The sequence below is a fragment of the Tachysurus vachellii genome, chromosome 3, assembly GCF_030014155.1.
Source record: "Tachysurus vachellii isolate PV-2020 chromosome 3, HZAU_Pvac_v1, whole genome shotgun sequence".
In the NCBI taxonomy this organism is placed as follows: Eukaryota; Metazoa; Chordata; class Actinopteri; order Siluriformes; family Bagridae; genus Tachysurus; species Tachysurus vachellii.
The window spans coordinates 10,372,830-10,388,861 of NC_083462.1; the positions used below are offsets into that span (position 1 = coordinate 10,372,830).

The window sequence follows — 16,032 nt, forward strand, 5'->3', positions numbered from 1 at the left end:
TGGGAAAGAAAAAGAAAAAGAATTGGGTAGCGTGTGGACCTACTCTTTGCATCTTTAATGACCATTCATCATTCATGACCTTGTTTCGACACAGGCACCCCCAGCTGTTTGTGCACATTCACTGTGTTAGCGACTGCTCTGCAAACATGAGCGCTACCAATCCTAATCCTAACATTGCCAGGAATACTACACAGTATAAACAGCGCCAAAAAATACAGAAAGGTCTTGATATGACACAAATGTACCTACTTTCCAGCTCTGTGCTTCCTGCATCAGCTTCAAGTGGACCTAGAATATGGGAATCTTTAAAACTTCCATCACTCACCAATATGGAACAACAAAGGACACCAGGGTAAGCTGATATCTAGAGGTTACTACTGAAATAAAACAAAAAAAGATAGTTATAATCATGGCAGTCATGAGTGAACACAGTTCTGTGCTGGTGATAGTTTAGGCATTAATGATGTAAATCATATGACTAGAATGAGTTTATTGATTAAATTTTTCAAAATACCATGTTCATTTACATATGCGGAAGAGAAAGCAAGTTTTTAAGCTACAATCTGAAGCATAACTACTTCAAAAAAAGCTAATTTTACTGTTTTTCAAATAAAACGATTTGAGAATAACATGGGTAACATTGCTAGATCATCCAATGATCTTACAGCCCTATTTCACTTTCTTCTCTTGTACATGTGTTGGATCACATGTATATCCTATTGAGCTATGCACTCGTCAGCTACTCCAGTTCCGGCAATAGACTCCCGTCATCTCTTCATTTCTTTCATCAGTTTTTTGGTAAACACTATCTTTTTCCTCACCGAGTTGGAGCTCTCCACTGGTACAACCACTGAGCTGTGATACTGAAGTATGACTGACCTGGTCAAATGTACCGAGCTTGCTACAGTAGCCAGGTCTTCAAACAAACAACAATGGGGCTAGGCTTATTCTTGCAGATTGGGCTTCTCTCAGTATTTGTTGTGATGATTTTAAAACTCCTCACCGCCTATCATCTGGTGGATCTGTGACCAAAAACAAGTAATATGCAGATTTAGGGCTACAACTGGATTTTGTCTTCCATATAACAAACCCTATATTCTCTGATGATACACACACTGTGATTAAGCAAAGCCAGGCTGGTGAAATTTATGCTCACATAGCCAATGTCTGAATCAGCTGGAAGCCAAAGACAGGCCCCAGCCATGTGCTTACTGCCTCAGCAGTGATTATCTTAAAGATGCAGTGCCTGGTTTAGACATCCCCTGTGCTCATGGTGATGCCAACACAACCTGCCTGGATGGCAGATTTGTGCCTGGATTTAGAAGCAATTAAAACACCCACACCTGGCACAGAATGATAAGACATTTTCAAAGAATATGGGCATAAAAATCTCAGACATTTTCAAAGAATATGGGCATAAAAATACTACAGCTGAAATCAGGTTTCTGTGCAGGCTGTGAGTGCTTCCACACCAGTCTTGGCAAACCATGGCTGCGTCCGAATATCCCTACTACCCTACTATACAGTATGCGATAGATCTACGGATGACCAACAGCTTCTGATGGGATTTTTCGGTATGGAAACAATGGTCAATGTGACAAGGCAACGGGACTGAACTGATTAAAAAAACCTGAACTATGCACTTCTAACATATCAACAGACTCGAACACATCATAGGTACAACACACAATAGACATATCAGGTCATTTACAGTTTTTGAAAGAATCAGAGATAATTTTTTCCCTCTCAAAGATGACTGAGGGATGTTGTAATGGATGTTCTATTATCCCAGGCCAAGACTTATGCTATATCTGGAAATGTTTTATGCCTTCTTTCCAACCTAAACTGTCAACCTAATCATGTGCTCTGATTGTACATTTATAAATATAGTTTCCATGAACAATGAGTAAACTGTATGATGGACAGATAAACGGATATATGTTTAGTTAAAAACAAAGATTCTACATACTGAATTATGTTATTGATTCATTATAGTACAGGAATTAAATCATTATTATTACATATTACATATTACATGTTACATATAATTACATATTAAGTTAATTACATATCTTTTACACAGATACTTTTATATACTTAATTATTATTCTTCCACTTGTCAGATGGTTAAATTTCAATATTTTATATTTGTTTTCTCTGTTTTTTCTTTTACTTTTGAATGTCAGAAGCATCACTGAACCAGCCTTGTCCATCCCGGGCCAGAGGCCACTGTATGAGACATTTTCATACAAATTCTTTCCTACTTCGAAAAAACACACCTCATCACTTCCTCGTGAACATACAGACAGACCCCTGCTGGCCTGCAGACCTGTGTATACACATTTTTCTCTTCCACTACGACCTCTTCCCAGGATCAACCGTGTCACTAACTCAGCTCGCAGCCTTAACATCAGCCAGTGTGGCCTTCGACCTTTGGTGAAGCAGCACCATTCACTTGCATGCCAGGTGGAGAATTTATCCGTTAAAGGGATACCATGTTTCAGCAGAGCTTTACCCACCAAGGGCCCGAAGCAGCTGCATGTGTTCTTACCAACTGAGGCCACTGTACACGTAGATGACAAGGACAGTGAGTCTATTGATGAAGGTTTCATGGATGAGGTGGATCACAAATATGCTTTAAAGCAACAAGAAGGAGAAAGAAAGACATTTACATAATCCAACGCTTCAAAAGTGTGAAAAGCAGATTTAGAACAACTGTTAATACCATGATTTTGCCATCATGTTTATCACAATTACTTTCATTAATGGCATTTGAACTGAGCCCTAATTAACAAATAAATATGTTTATCTAAATTGTTGTTTGCTCTTAAATATAGCTGCTTTATAACTTAACTTATAACTTGTGGTTTCATAATCATAAATCAGAACACTACAAATATACATTTACACAAAAGTAGACTACGTTTTCTGTTATTAACCAAAAATGAACCAATTTGGTTATTAACCAGTTTGGTTATTGGTTTTTAATTGATTTATTTAGTGGTCTCTCTAATATACATGAATATATAATATACAACGTGCCACATATGGACAAGATAGCAGTATTATGTTACTTGTATGCAGAAATTAAAACCTAATCAAGCTTTGGTGAACCTCAAGAAAGTTCCCAGAAATTGGTTTTGTGGTTACAAAGAACGGTACCTAAATCTCACCTGTGATCTTTCAAGTCAAGTGAATAAGCTTTTTGTGTCATTTCAACAATATATAGCTGAAATGAAACATTTCTCCAGGACCATGGTACTACAAAACACAACATACAGCTACATGAAAACAACACTAGTGCTAAGGAATTAAAGTTGTCCTAGCCATATAAAGTGCATCGTGTGCAGCCTACTGCGAGACGAGACAGTGCATGCAGACAATACAAAACACTAAATAAACAAACAAAATAGCACTGACTATATAGTATTCTCTATAATATTCTGTATAACATACATAATAATGTGCACCTAGAGGGTCTTACTATGTTCTTGTAAGCATATATACACTTATATATTATATAGCTGCAGTTTAACAAGGTATTGAAATGTGGTGTGCAAAACAGCAGTTATGTGAATGTGCAAGTGCAGTTTACACAGTTAAGTGTGTGTGTGTGTGTGTGTGTGTGTGTGTGTGTTAGGGTTAGGGTTAGGGTTAGGGTTAGAGTACTGGCTGAGAACCTCCTGTAAGAAAATGTTATGAAAATGTTCCCTGGATTGTTTGTAGTTATAAAATAAAAAGCAACGATTGGTGATCTCGTTATCTCGTTAGTTAGCTGTTACAAAATCTAGTATCCCAAAAGCAACATTTGGCAAATGTTTCCCAGAACATTTTGGATACAGCACCGACTTTGGTAATAAAAATAGAACCTTGCCAGTTATGCCTTGTTATGAGATCCTCACAGCAAAGAAACAAAACAAAGAGTAACATGGGCATGTGTTAGCCTAGTGGTTAAGGTGTCAAGCTACCATTCGGAAGGTTGCGAGTTTACTCCCAGTTCCACCGAGCTGCCGCTGTTGGGCCCCTGAGCAAGGCCCTTAACCCTCAATTGCTCAGTTGTACAAACATGAGATAATTTAAGTCACTCTGGATCTAGATAAGGGTGTCTGGTAAATGCTGGAAATGTAAGTAACCAAATGGAAACCTTCATTATAGCTGTTTGCTAGGTTATAGAGAGGAGCCTGGGGAAACAGCTATTCAGATTACTTTAATAATATTAATACTTAGTTCTGGGGGCACGGTGGCTTAGTGGTTAGCACGTTCGCCTCACACCTCCAGTGTTGGGGGTTCGATTCCCGCCTCCTTTTTCATTCATTCAAGTTTATTCAGGTTTCCTCCGGGTACTCCGGTTTCCTCCCCCGGTCCAAAGACATGCATGGTAGGTTGATTGGCATCTCTGGAAAATTGTCCGTAGTGTGTGATTGTGTGAGTGAATGTGAGTGTGTGTGTGCCCTGTGATGGGTTGGCACTCCGTCCAGGGTGTATCCTGCCTTGATGCCCGATGACGCCTGAGATAGGCACAGGCTCCCTGTGACCCGAGGTAGTTCGGATAAGTGGTAGAAAATGAGTGAGAATATTTAGTTCTGTTCATCTTTTGAGCAAAAAAATCAGAAAATAGTTTTGGGTCTTATGATGCAGATATACAAGCCTGTATTTATTTTATTTTATTTTAATTTAATTTATATATTTATTTATATATTTATTGTATATATTAATTTAATTTAATTTTAATGTATTAGTTTAATTTAATTAAATTTAATTTTATTTAATTTTATTATGAAACTTCTCCGTTGTCTCTGGCGGAATCGTGATATTGACCACCAGATGGCGCAGTGTGCTACACGAAGGCCTGTACTGTATGGGAGCGCACTACAACAACAACAACGTGCGGAAGTAATGTAGCGGGAGTTCACCACGCTCTAGTCCCTAATCTCCGTCTCACATGTTTACGCATCTCTTCTCACAGTGTGCAGATTATTGTACAAGACGTCTGCATGGTGATTTGGCGTGACCACAAGCTGACTGATGTGAGTATCTTTACTCTTGCACGGGGGCTAGTTGTTAAAACACTCTATAACATTGTGTATAACATACTGTATAATATTCTGTATAACATTCTGTATAACATGCATTATAATGTGCACATAGAGGGTCTATGTGAAAGAGGGTTCTTGTAAGCATATATACACTTATATATTATATAGCGGCAGAGGTATTAAAATGTGGTGTGCAAAACAGCAGTTGTGTGAATGTGCAAGTGCAGTTTACACAGTTGAGGGGGTGTGTATGTGTGAGAGTGTGTGTGAGAGTGCGTGTGAAAGTGTGTGTGTGTGTGTGTGAGAGAGTGTGTGTGAGAGTGCGTGTGAAAGAGAGTGTGAAAGAGAGTGTGTGTGAGAGTGTGTGTCAGAGTGCGTGTGAGAGTGTGTGTGAGAGTGCGTGTGAAAGAGAGTGTGAAAGAGTGTGTGTGAGAGTGCGTGTGAGAGTGTGTGTCAGAGTGTGTGTGAGTGCGTGTGAGAGTGTGTGTGAGAGTGCGTGTGAGATCAGTTCAGTACTGGCTGAGATCCTCCTGTAAGAAAACGTTATGAAAATGTTCCCTGGATTGTTTGTAGTTACAAAAATAAAAAACAATGATGGATCTCAGCCCTGTTTCAGAGAACATTGGAAGATCGTCGCTGGAAACGAAACAAAAATAAAGAGTAACCAAATGTTAGCATTAGGGAAACCTTCATTATAGCTGTTTGCTAGGTTACAGAGAGGCGCCTGGTGAAACAGCTGTTCAGATTACTTTAATAACATTAATATTTACTTCTGTTCATCTTTTGAGCAAAAAAATCAGAAAATAGTTTTGGGTCTTATGATGCCAATATACAAGCCTGCATTTATTTATTTATTTATTTATTTAACTATTTATTTAACTATTTATTTAATTAATTAATCTGTCTATATAGATTAATCTATATAGATTAAACTATCTATATATCTATCTAATTTTATTTTATTTATATATTTATTTATTTTATTGTATTGTATTTTATAAATTTAATTTCTTTTCTTTTCTTTTATTTATATATATTTATTTTATTTTATTGTAATTTATTAATTTAATTGATTAATTTAATGTAATTTTGTATTTTATTAATTGAATTTCTTTTTTTATTTTGTTTTATTTTATTTTATTATGAAACTTCTCCATTGTCTCTGGCGGAATCGTGATATTGACCACCAGATGGCGCAGTGTGCTACACGAAGGCCTGTACTGTATGGGAGCGCACTACAACAACAACAACGTGCGGAAGTAATGTAGCGGGAGTTCACCACGCTCTAGTCCCTAATCTCCGTCTCACATGTTTACGCATCTCTTCTCACAGTGTGCAGATTATTGTACAAGACGTCTGCATGGTGATTTGGCGTGACCACAAGCTGACTGATGTGAGTATCTTTACTCGCACTTGCACTGAGGCTAGTTTAGCTGCTCTGTACAAATGGCTGAAATGTGTGCTGCTGATGCTCATTTTGTTTTTGCGTCACATCGAGGTTTAATTCCAAATGACCCTGAATTTGAACATAAAGTACACTAGACAGTGTGCAAGACGTCTTTAATGCATCTTGCGGATTACAGCCACGGGTCCCAGTATAAACAAACAGATCTGAGTGTTATTGCTGTTTGTATACATTGTGTACATGTGTTTATAATCTCTGCTAAACTAAATCACTGTGAGAACTGAGAAAATAAGACCGGTGATCATGTATGTAAAGTTTTTATATATAGACTTTTTGTGTATATATACAAAAAGTTTTTATATACATAGTTTATATACACAAAATATACAATATATTACAGATTATATATACAAAGGTTTTTATATATATATATATATATATATATATATATATATATATATATATATATATATATATATATACTTTTTGTGTATATATACAAAAAGTTTTTATATACATAGTTTATATACACAAAATATACAATATATTACAGATTATATATACAAAGGTTTTTATATATATATATATATATATATATATATATATATATATATATATATATATATATATATATACTTTTTGTGTATATATACAAAAAGTTTTTATATACATAGTTTATATAAAAAAATACAATTGTATATACAAAATACAAATGTATATACAAAATTTTGTATTGTATATACAAAATATACAATATATTACAGATTATATATACAAAAGTTTAAATATACATTTATATAAACAAAAAGTTTATATATATATATATATATATATACTTTTTGTGTATATGTATATAAACGTTGCATACATGATCACCTGTCTATATTATAATATATATATATATATATATATATATATATATATATATATATATATATATATATATATGAGAGAGAGGTTTATGTATATAAACTTATATTTTATATATATATACACAGGTGATCATATATGTAAAGTTTATATATATATATATATATATATATATATATATATATATATATATATTTATATACGCTTACGTAAAAAGTTTCTTTAGTCACAATTTCACTGCATAGATTATACACATTGTGAATGTCTCAGAGAGCAATTTGAGATTTATTTGGGCCAGTTTCAGCCGTTCCAGTGGTGAGTACAATAGAATTTTGTCAGCCAACCTTAATGCCAACATCAGCCGTTCTGTAGAGTCATTAATGAGGGCCAACACTGGCCCAGTATAATTATGTCCATCGGGCCACCAGACTTTCAGCCAACATCCCAACATTTTGGATGCAAACGCTGAGCCAGCAAAATTTCAGCCACATTTAAATCAGTGTTGGACCAATGGCATGAAAAATCAGACTGCCAGGTCCAGCAGGTCAGCCACCATGAACTCTCCATTGGTTGTGTTCTGGCATGTTTATTATGAAAATATCCTGATGTTGGCCCAAACTGTTATGAAAAATGTTGTTGCCAACATTGGGTCAGCGTTGGGTCAAGATATAAGGAGTTGTTATGAAATGTGCTTCTTTTCCTATTTTTGATCAGCCCTAGCGAGGTTGTTATAACAAAATTAATACTTCACCAGTGTTTCCCTGACATTAGGGTAACATTTGCAGGCTTGTTATGAGAAATGCTAATCCTTTGCTAAAATGGGCTCAGTGTTGGGCCAAAGTCGGTGTGCTACAGCTTTACAATTTATACTGCCCACTGCTCTGGGTGTGTTCACGAGGGGTGTGTGTGTTCACTGCTGTGTGTGTGCACTTTGGATGTGTTAAACGCAGAGAACAAATTCTGAGTATGGGTCACCGTACTTAGCCGTATGTCACGTCACTTTCATCACTTTCATCTTTCATCTGATTTAACATTGATTTATATATTTGATGTAAATATTCAGCAAATAGTGTTTTGCTTGAAAAAGTTTGTGTTTGGTGACTGTTGAACCTACAGCAAAATACCTCACAAATAAAGCATTAACCAGGCTAACAGGCTAACTAGATATGTTTGCTGACCAGGTTTGGAATATGGATAAACGTTATTCATATCCAAAAATTCATCTGTTGTCTTTCAGACTTCTAATATATATTCGAACAGACAGATACACAGATGGACGCTTCTTTGCTTGTTGAAGAGGAATCTGCGAGTGTAAGTTCTGTAGATCACACAAGTTCCCTCGGCCTGGATCTCTCAGATGTCAGGCAAAAGGAGGACTGTGAGAAACATGGGAATGAAAGACAGGAGGATGTCGAAGTAGAAATAGAGATGGTTGAGGAAGACCATCAGATTAGCCATGAAGAAGAGGAAGAAAAAAAGGCTGAAAACGAGGGGACGAGTCCACAAGGAACGGACATACAAGAGGAGGATATGGTGTCAAAGCATGAAACCTGTGGACTAGAACAGAACGAGTGTGAAGATATGGCTGAGGAGAAGAATAATACCAGTCAGGAGGAGGTAGAGGAGAACATATCACAGGTAGCTTCTGATCTAGATAAGAATATTATTGACAACCAGAAGAATGAAGTAAAAGAGGCGGATGAGGTAAATATAGAAGAGACGGGACACCAGATGGTGCAGGAGACATCAGAGGAAAATAATGCAATGGAAGAAATGGAGCACGAGAGTTCAGAGCAATATCAGGAACCCAAAGACTTGGAAGTAATTGGAGAAAACACACAGGACGGTTTAGATGGTACAGCTGCACCTGAAGTAGAAGACGTTAAGAACGACAGATGTTCTGGAAAAGCAAGGGATGCCAATGACCCCGAAGAGAAGATGCAGGTGGATGATCCGGAAGATGCAGAGTCTTTTGTGAACGTAGGTAAGTGTTCAGACAAACATAAAAAACAAAGAGCATGTCTAAGTCTGAATGGTCATTTTAACCAGAGACATTATCAGGTTGATACAGTGACCATTTGGCTTCGTCAGTCAATGGTTTGGAGGATTCAAATGTCATACGATTACCTTCATATGCATAAACGATTATTAAATACTCACTGTTTTAAATCAGTTTTAGCATCACCAGGATTGTCCTGTCTAGTTTTTATTCAGATTTAGCTTCATTATTTCCCTCCCATTTTTTCCCCCAGTTTTGTTTGAAGCTAAAACCGAAATCCCATTCGACGAGACGGTTTTTAAAAGCACATCACAAGACTCATCTGAAAGATCGATTAAAACGGGTACGTACATCATAATCACCATGATCTTTACTTTTTAAACATTTGTCATGAGTTATGACACAGAAATTCAGAATTGTTGTTGCGTAATAGAATTATGAACGAAGCAGAAGTTAATTTCATGGTGCTAATTTCACTGAATTGACCACAGTGCTTTCTGTTGGTTCTTAGTTTTTGGCTCTGGATGTTTTTAACAAGCCTATATACGTATGATGTAGTAACGCAAGTCAATACAATACAATGTATACAGAGTACAGTACATAGACATCGTGAAGAAACGTAATGCTGCTTCTTTTTTCCAAAATAAATAAATAAATAAATAAAATAAAATTAAAAGCCTCATTTTAGCCAAATTGGAAGTATGTACACTGGAGGATCTACTTGGAGATCCACAGTTCTAGGTTACATTATTCTGTGAGTGTTTTGACTTCCTGTCATTTATTTTTGTCCAACAGAAAACCATCCAAATCAAGATTTAAAGGATTTGACGAATGACCTTCCAGGACACACAGTGAGCATGTGACCAACAGTCAGTTCGTAAAACATAACTCTAATGAGAATGTAATGTTCTAGATGTATGTCATTTCCTTCCCAGCCAGAGCATTCTGTTCATCCTGAACCGGAGGCTGAGAAAAAGACGACGACTCCCACTCCTACTTCCCCTCTTGTGAAGATCAAGGATGAACCTGTGGATGAGGAATATGAGAAAGCTCTTGGGCCTCAGGCTCCAGCTGAAAAGATCAAGGATGAACCAGATACATCTGAAGTATGTTGTAGCTCACGTTCCAGTTGAGAAAGGAATAAAACATCCTTCGGGATTGACAGGAAAATAATGACTGATGGGATGTTGTGATGCAGCACTTTACAAAGTTATTTATACGTCTTAAACCAAAGAAATTTGGAAAATAAGGACTGCATTTTTATAAAATGTATTAATGAATGATCTTGATTTTTCTTTCTTGATAGTTTAAATGGAATGTTGTGGAACATACAAGAATCAAGTTTGTTTCTATTGTCACGTGTCGTAGCAGCTAAAACAGTTGTTCCCTTAATAGCTGCCACGTTTTATTACTTGTCATGTCTGGGTAAAAGAATTTCTGTGTCAGAAAGCTTAAAATTCCAGCTTTATCCTAAAACCGGTACAGTTCTACTGATGCTGGAGATTCACCATAGCAACGATTACTGATTATTATTATTATTAGACGTAAATGATTACTATAGATATTATAGAAATAATAACAAATTAGAACAAGCTCATTGATACAAATTTGTGATTTGAATTACAGCAGACGTTAAAGCGAAAGCTGCTGTTTATAGAAAAATAATCAGTACCATCTGACCAATCAGAAGTGAGAATTCAGCAGCACTGCGGTCTCATTTTAATGAATTTCTTGCCGTGTTTCTTGCAATGTTGCAATTGATGGATCTGTTTTCAAACGTGCAGGAGTTTGGCCAGAAGACGTCAGAGCAGATCAAGATCAGTGCCGTTTTCTCAGTCGGTGGAAGCTCTACGGCATTAGGTAGAAAACCGTATGATCATTTTGTGAGACAAATGTAGACTTTTTCTATATACATTCAAGATTTTTTTTATATTTTACAAAACTTTGATTATGTACCTCATGTGTCACAATTAATAATTTATCTGAAACATTTAATGCAGCTGATCAGCATTTTTACTGATGTAGGACGAGAAGAACCCACAAAGTCGAGGACGTTTAACAGTTTTCTTATCTCTCTGCAGGATCTCCAGCTGCGGCTGCTGCGTCAAAAGCCCCATCGAACACCTCAGTGCCTGTCTCGACTCCAAGCCCTGCCACGTCTCTGTGTGTGGTGTGTTCAGGCTGTAAAAAAATCCTGCTAAAAGGCCAGACGGCATTCCAGCGCAAAGGCTGCTCTCAGCTTTACTGCTCACCGCGCTGCCTGTACAGCTGCTCATCCGCCGAGTCTGTGCCCATTCCTGGCTCTAAAAAATCCTGCTATTACTGCCACAAGTGAGTCATGTACAATACTCACAACCTTAAATTTAATAACCTTGCATTTTAAATTGAAATCTATTTAGTGCAGTATTGAGTTTGGTGAACGTGTGGAACTTGATGTAACATGTTGACATCATGCCGGTGTCATAAGTAATAATCTTAGAAGACTGTTGGAAGTGATCTGAAAATTCTACACCTGAATTCAACTCTAGATCTTCATGAAATTTGTGAAATAATAAGGGAATAACACTCACTTGGCTATGGAACAGCTGAACGGTTGAAACACTTGAACTAGCACTTTTTCCCCCTGGTTTGTTATGTGTATGTTTAAAAAAAAATACATTGACAGTTTTAGGTTGATGGAATCCTAATTCTGTCATCAATAGAGACTTAAAAGCACTTTTATACGTCGCTCTGGATAAAAGCGTCTGTGAAAATTCCCTAAATGTAAATGAACAGCTTATTGTCAAATTCCCTTTAGTCTTTTAAAAGAAAAAGGGGGCGCGTATAAAAAGTGCTGTAATTCCTACACGATTCACCCTATTTAAAGGTGGGGTGCACGATGTTTGAAAAATGCTTCAGAAAACTGATTTGGGCCGACTAACAAAACAAACGTGTAGCCAATTAGCAGAAAGGGGTGTGTTTTGGCAATATTCAGCGGAGAGAGTGTTCAGTGCGCATGTCTGACGTTAGCCTCTGCCGTTAGCTCTGCCTCGGGTTCTTGAACGTCGTCTTCCGCGTGAAACGGAGCTAAACCTTTCACGGTACAACACACAGTACTACAAAAACACATTTGTATTACTATAGTATTACACATTGAGTTCATTTACTGATAAAAATATCCCTCGACCAGCTGCCCCAGCAGGTTCCGCCATAATAGTTGCCTGGGTTATGTATGTATGTGTGGGGCAGAGCTATCAAAACAGGGGTGACACCCGTTTGGGTTAGGGGCGTGTTTGTTTGGGTGATTTCAAATGTCAACATTGGCTTTCAGAGATTGTGCACCCCGCCTATAAGTGTAAATACCCTCATATTACAGCTGAAATTCTGCACTAGCTCTAGTATACTGTGGTAAAATAAAGCTAAAATAAAATGAATGTTCGAATATTTACGGACCTGAAAGTATGCATATGTGCATTTATACATGTGCGTATGTATGTTTGTCAGAGTAATTGTTTCTGATCATGGATTTCTCTCTTTATCTGTGCAGAAGTATTCCAAACCCAAAGGATGTCGTCACTGCCGCTGTGGATTCAACAAAATCACTAAAGGATTTCTGCAGTCAGAAATGTCTCAGTGCCTTTAACTACAAGAGGGACAGTGCAAATTCTGCACTTGGCACCAAATGCAGCATGTGTCACAATTCCTGCACTGTAAGTTCTTGAAGGACAGACTTGAGTATGAGCTAGCATTCAAAGATACACCAAAAAGATCTATTATTACTCTGGTATTAACTGATTATATACAGTAGTTAACTTGTAAATTTTGAGTAATTCAAACGGGTAGCACCTTTTTTCTCCAGATGTGTGTGGTGTTTACTGTAAAATCCTGTATACGGATGTGGCAAGTAAGAAGGTGCGTCACAGAGAAAAGGATCCCGCGCGTTCTCGCCACGTCACACGTAACTGTGTGTGATTCTCTTGCGCCGAATACACATCACCAATAGCGGGCAGTTGTGTGTAATTCTCGGTCACGTATACTGAAGCCAGTAATATGCTTGGTTTCTTTCATTCTCTCAACTTTTAGAGTTTACACTTTAGTCGAATTTAAATCTTTGTGACCTCCTGTGCAGACATGTTATTCTGTACATTCTGTACAGGACCATTATTTTTATATATATATATATGCACACGCACACACACACACACACACGTTAGTCCCTGCTGTGATATTTATATACTTGAAACTGACAGACGTTTCATCATTAAGTTAAAATTATCACTATTTTGGCATTGCTGGAAAGTCCATTCGAGAAATACACCGGCATCTGAACACCACTGGTGTACACACGTCATTGAGCACCATAAGAAGACATTAGAAAACGTAAACCTTGCGATATGAACGAGTACGTTATTCCCTTCAAGATGCTACCACAAATGTCTTGTTTTTGTTCGTGCCTAAAGTGTCAGATATTAATTTCATTTTTTTTCACTTGCTTTCATGGATATTGTCGCGGCAATAGAGAATATTACCAGCCAAAATGATGAAATGTCCTCAAGGTCAGTGAAAAAGCAGCTATGGCATAACAATGGAGTGGACATCAGTGAGAGATCAATACGTAGGATCAGGCAAAAACTTGAGTTAAGGTCTGGAAAATCTCAAAAATGGCCAACGATTAGAGAGAAAAATAAAGAGAAACGTCTCCAACGAGCACAAAAATGGATCGACGAGAAGTTGTTTTTCCAATAAGTCATTTTCACTGATGAAACAACAGTCACTTCTGATCGTTTTGCTACCATGTCATTTTTAAGAAAGGTAGACTTATGTTCAATCCAAAGCCGAAACATCCTCTAAAATTTCATGTTTGGGGAGCAATATCCAGACTGGGACCGGGTCTTATCGCAGTCTGTGATTATGGACAGTCTGTCGGTCGATTATGGACCGATCTTTTTTATGCTATTATAAAAGAAACTGCAGCCAAATACATTAGGGAAACCTCCAAGACAATGATCCGAAAACACTGTGGAAGACTCCACCCGAATCCCATTGAGATTGTGTAGCATGCTCTGAAAGACGATATCCGGAAAGAAGCACCTTATTTTTGCTGGCCATAAAAATCGGGAAGACGCCTCTGTTATTTGTAAAGACTTCTTTGATTCGAATGGTTGGACTCTTTAACGTCCCTATAAGTTTTATTCATTTATTTATTTTATTCATTTACACTCTGTTATCACTGCATAATGTTTAATGCACAACAGTCCAGTCCCAGGCACAAAAGTACCAATAGCATACAGTATAACTACTATTTACACTTAATATTACCTATAAATGCTATAAATCATTAAACTTTAATAAACATAAGGATTAATAAGGTCCGGTACTTGAGATGGGGGGCCTTAATGATGATGCTAAGGCTCTGTCGTTAGAAAATATCTTGAAGTCAGCGTGCTTCCAAAATAAAGACCGTCTTACATCTCTTTCAATGGGATGAAGCCCCCAGACTCCTGCATTAAGTAAAATTAATCGATCTTTTACACCACAGACAATAAAAAACTTTGTTAACTGTATAGACTGAATTATATATCTGTAACGCAGACACTCAGAAGAGTTTAAAACAGCTGATTATTCATTCAGAGCTTCACATTTTATTTTTCAATCTGAAAAAATTTCAGAGGTCTGGAGCCCCTAGACAATCTGGTCTATATCTGTAGGACATTGGGTTCTGCGCCACCTGGTGGATATTGTGTGAAGCACAAACACATGTATTTAAATTCATAAAAACAAGTCATCAGGAATCCATGTGAAATGGTGTAACGTTTCCTGTGAAGCTGCACAAAAGACACGCGTTCTTAATAGCCACATCTGTATCCGGACACTCTGTTTTCTTCTTTAGACAGGTAACTTCCTGCCCATTTTCCCTGTAAGAGCAACACATTCTTCTTCCTCTTTGGGGTTAGATGGCCTGAGAATGACTTTATTGATGCTCTTATGTACTTGAGATATTTGTTGAAATTTACCCAGGTATAGCTGTAAGCCTCACGTAACCTTCTTTCCCTTCTCGCCAAGATTCGCCATGAGGTGAACTTCATGGGCAGCGTCTATAGGCTATGCAGTAACGCCTGCTTTCACCAATTCCGCTCATCTAATAAGCTCAGCATGAACTGCTGCACGTCATGTGGAGGGTACTGCTACAGCGGCGACGACAAGAGCCCAACTTTGTTATTGGATGGCACCACTAAGAAGTTTTGTAGCCAAAACTGTTTCTCCACCTTTAAAAAGGTAGCGTTTGGATCACTTGTTGCTTTTCTGTTCGGTTGTGATGCCTGAAAAAATCCATAAGAGATAGGAAACAGGGTTTTCTACAACCTTATATGTTCACCATGCTTCCACATTCAACACACACACACACAAAAATGCTCCTGAAGCCGCCTTCACACTGCACACGACAAACGACCGCAGATAAACCGGAAGTCATTCATTTCCTATGGAGAGTCGCACGGTCGCTGCGTGAGGTGCCGACCACCTGCGGATCCGTAATTTTCGGATCCGTTTCGAGCGTCGGATCCGTTAAAAAAATTGAACTTGTGCGACTACACCGCATCCGATTTGCCGACCGGATGTGATGTATTCTAATGTTGTCCTATCAGGTTCGTGTGCGGGAGGTGATAAGAATTATTGAAAAGTATTAATATTAACTTTAGTCATTTTTAAACTTTACCAAAAACAATCTTTTTGTTTTAAATACA

The 16,032-nt window shown here is 37.4% G+C and overlaps 1 protein-coding gene across 3 annotated transcripts in view; it reads left to right on the plus strand.

Moving 5' to 3' along the window:
* Nucleotides 1-4,833: 4,833 nt before the first annotated feature.
* The window catches only part of zmym4.1 (zinc finger MYM-type containing 4, tandem duplicate 1), a 26,782-nt gene continuing 15,583 nt past the window's right edge, over nt 4,834-16,032 (plus strand). The window contains exons 1-10 of one of the 3 annotated variants that reach the window (XM_060865682.1): nt 4,834-5,027; nt 6,227-6,429; nt 8,549-9,295; nt 9,564-9,653; nt 10,106-10,161; nt 10,246-10,416; nt 11,095-11,170; nt 11,392-11,641; nt 12,837-12,999; nt 15,353-15,565. In XM_060865682.1, coding sequence (XP_060721665.1) covers nt 8,584-9,295; nt 9,564-9,653; nt 10,106-10,161; nt 10,246-10,416; nt 11,095-11,170; nt 11,392-11,641; nt 12,837-12,999; nt 15,353-15,565 — 1,731 coding nt within the window. In that variant the 5' untranslated portion in view covers nt 4,834-5,027; nt 6,227-6,429; nt 8,549-8,583. The remainder of the gene's footprint in view (nt 5,028-6,226; nt 6,430-8,548; nt 9,296-9,563; nt 9,654-10,105; nt 10,162-10,245; nt 10,417-11,094; nt 11,171-11,391; nt 11,642-12,836; nt 13,000-15,352; nt 15,566-16,032) is intronic. The other 2 variants (XM_060865680.1, XM_060865681.1) reach the window with 2 other exon arrangements.